Source organism: Aulonocara sp. 'chitande type north' Nkhata Bay, linkage group LG3 (assembly GCF_057382095.1).
Source record: "Aulonocara sp. 'chitande type north' Nkhata Bay isolate Kocher_YH1m ecotype deep benthic linkage group LG3, A_spYH_male_GT1.1, whole genome shotgun sequence".
In the NCBI taxonomy this organism is placed as follows: domain Eukaryota; kingdom Metazoa; phylum Chordata; class Actinopteri; order Cichliformes; family Cichlidae; genus Aulonocara; species Aulonocara sp. 'chitande type north' Nkhata Bay.
The window spans coordinates 14,889,642-14,892,698 of record NC_141346.1 but is presented as its reverse complement, the minus strand read 5'-3'; the positions used below and the strand labels follow the sequence as shown (position 1 = coordinate 14,892,698).

Genomic DNA, 3,057 nt, shown 5'->3' with positions numbered 1-3,057 from the left:
TCTGACTAATACGTTGGTGTCAGGCTCGTAGCTGAAAAATAAAGACAGAGAGAGGCGTTGAAAGACTGCTCCAACGGAACTTATTGTTTTGGAGGAAAACACGAACACGGTGTACAGTCGAGTCTTAATAGCTTACTTACAACTGGGCTCGTCAGGCTCTCTTCTTGGCTGCAGTGGTTATTATTGTTTCTGCTCGGTGACAGCTCGTACTTTTCCACTCACATTTTTCTCCCTCCTCGCGCTCACAGACACATAACGGATATGGCAGTCCATTCTCCCAACCTACCAAACGTCACTCTAACGCGACTTCCTTGATATTGAAAGTGTGGCATTTGAACGAGTGGCCGAAAAACAAATGTTTCAGCTTTATTTAAACCTCAAAGTTAACCCTACAGAGGCAGTTTTAAAACTCTAGTTGTGTTATTCACTGAAAATATCAACAGCCACCGATAGTTAGAACGAACTAAGAGTCAGATCAGCAGAAACAAAAACACGGAAATGTTTCCTGTAACTGCGTCGCTCTGCTCAACTTTGCTGTTTGTCGGTGTCTTCGTGTTTGTCTCTGCAGGTGAGGTTTATAAACCAAGCGGTGTTTCCCTCTGAGACAAAGAGGAATAAACATCAGTCTGGTTTACATGGTTCTTCCCAAACAATTAGTTTTATATTGAATCAGACAATCATATTGTCTGATTGTGTGACGGCATCACGAGGTCTGGTGGTGTCTGTGGATTTACCCGCTTGGTCAGTGGTGCAGTTTGCACCACAGAGACAAAGATGTGTAAGATGTTCGTCACTGTGATGTGTTGTAGCTTCAGGAGTCGGTATACAGCCAGGGGCAGATCTACAGAGGTGGCAGGTGCCACCCTAAAATGATCTTTTGGCACCCCGAGTGCCACCGTAGTTTTGTATCTATATTGTTTTTATTAAAATAAGCTAACATCAACACTTTGAATCCAGCTACTATTAACACTGAATATAAATTGTAAAACTAAATATATATTTTATAGTGTTACTGAACTGAACCTGTAAACACTCAGACCTGCTTTAGATTTCACCGCTTTAGTAATGACGCACTTATTTATGATCGTCCTACAGCGCAGCGTAACAGACGTCACTTTAATGCGACTTCCTTAAGAGATCGAAAGTGTGGCGTTTGAACGAGTGGCTGAAAAACTAATGTTTCAGCTTTATTTAAACCTCAAAGTTAACCTCATGTAGTCAGTTTTAAAACTCTAGTTGTGTTATTCACTGAAAATACCAACAGACTCAGACTTTTAGAACAAACTAAGAGTTAGATCAGCAGAAACAAAAACACGGAAATGTTTCCTGTAACTGCGTCGCTCTGCTCGACTTTGCTGTTTGTCGGTCTCTTCGTGTTTGTCTCTGCAGGTGAGGTTTATAAAGCAAAGGGCGTTTCCCTCTGAGATAAAGAGGAATAAACATCAGTCTGGTTTACAAGGTACTTCCCAAAAAATTTGTTTCAGTTTGCCTGTGTGTGTAACCGCATCTCGAGATGTGGTGGTTTCTGTGTGGATTCACCCGCTTGGTCAGTGATGTTGTTCCCAGCACAGAGACAAAGAAGTGTAATGTGTGTGTCAGTGTGATGTGTTGTAGTGTCAGGAGTCAGGATGCAGCTACAAAGCTTTTAGTTCAGTGTATACAAACAGCTGTAGCTCCATAAAGGCAGCATGCAGAGACTCACAGTGTCTTATAATGAGAGGCTGCTTTCTCTCACACATTATGTTCACTTATTATCGGCACATGTTGTTGAAGTCAACAGTTGTACTTTAACCTTTAACCTCTCTGCTCTGTGTCGTTTCCACTTTCAGACCAGAAAACCATCACAGCTGAGTCTGGACAACTCGTCACTCTGACATGTCGAGTCCCAAACAACAACATCATAGTTGTAAAGTGGACATATATGACCTTCCAAAAAGAATATGTGCTTTTGTACCGGGATGGCCAGTTTGATCCAGAAAACCAGCATCCATCTTTTAAGAACCGGGTGGATCTGCAGGACAGACAGATGAAGGATGGAGACGTGTCTTTGATTCTGAAGGATGTGACGATTAATGACACTGGAACATACGAGTGTCGTGTCTTCCTGGGAGTCAGACAACTGTTGAAGGTCATCAGCAGCATCTACCTTAATGTTGATCCTCCAGGTGAGTGAGTAGAGTTGAGTGTGTGTGTGATCAGAGGTGAAGCTGCTTCCTGGTTGTTGATGTTTGTTTCTAAAGATGTTGTTGATGAGACTTTGTAGAAAGCAGCTGGTCTGAGTGATGTGATCAGAGTGCAGTAGATAATGTCTGACAGCAGTTTGAAGAGGAAATGGATTCTGTTCTGTTCTTCACTCATCACCTACCTGACAGCTGACACCTCACACCTGTTTCTCACCTGCAGGTCAGACAGGAGGAGACACAGAGGATGGAGGGAAGGAGGATGGAGGGAAGAAGGACGGAGAGGAGGAAATATCTGTTGGACTGATCGTTATCCTGTGCATTTCTGTTGTTGTTCTTGTTAATGCTGTTGTTGGTTTTTTGATCTACAGAAAATATAAACAACGACAGTGTCGGGAATTATTCCAACCTCCCAGTGAAATGCAGCAGCTTTGAGCTTCTTACATGGTGATGCTTGGTAAGAGAAGCAACAAAGGCAGGAGTAAATCTGACTGAAGAACCTAAAACAATAACATCTACAAAACCAAAAGAGTTGATTCAATTTAAAAAAAAATTTTACAGCAGAGACAATGTTAAATAAAAAGCTAACTGTCTCTCAATAGGATAAAAAAGACATTTATTATTTTACTACTACTACTATTATTATTATTATTATTATTATTATTATTAGTAGTAGTAGTAGTAGTATCAGGAAAAAATGACAAGGATCAGTTAATCAATCCATAATGGGAAACTACAATTATTAAAACTCGTAGGTTATTTTAACTGTAATATCACAATGCAATTAAAAACTAAAAATTCTCCAGCATCTGTGGGAGAGACCTCAGAAATTAGACCCAAAATGATCCAAGAAAAATCAAAGACATTTTAATCAACA

General features: G+C 40.6%; 1 protein-coding gene across 2 annotated transcripts; it reads left to right on the top strand.

Moving 5' to 3' along the window:
• The first annotated feature begins 484 nt into the window (after positions 1-484).
• On the top strand, positions 485-2,615 carry LOC147334118 (ICOS ligand-like). Of its 2 annotated transcripts, none has more exons than XM_086286766.1 (3): positions 485-568; positions 1,830-2,165; positions 2,404-2,615. In XM_086286766.1, exons 1-3 carry the CDS (start codon positions 499-501, stop codon positions 2,613-2,615), a joined length of 618 nt encoding a protein of 205 aa, XP_086142892.1. In that variant the 5' UTR covers positions 485-498. The 2 variants fall into 2 exon arrangements, with proteins under 2 accessions (XP_086142892.1, XP_086142893.1); XM_086286767.1 differs by having other exon boundaries at positions 485-573; positions 1,835-2,165.
• Positions 2,616-3,057: the final 442 nt, after the last annotated feature.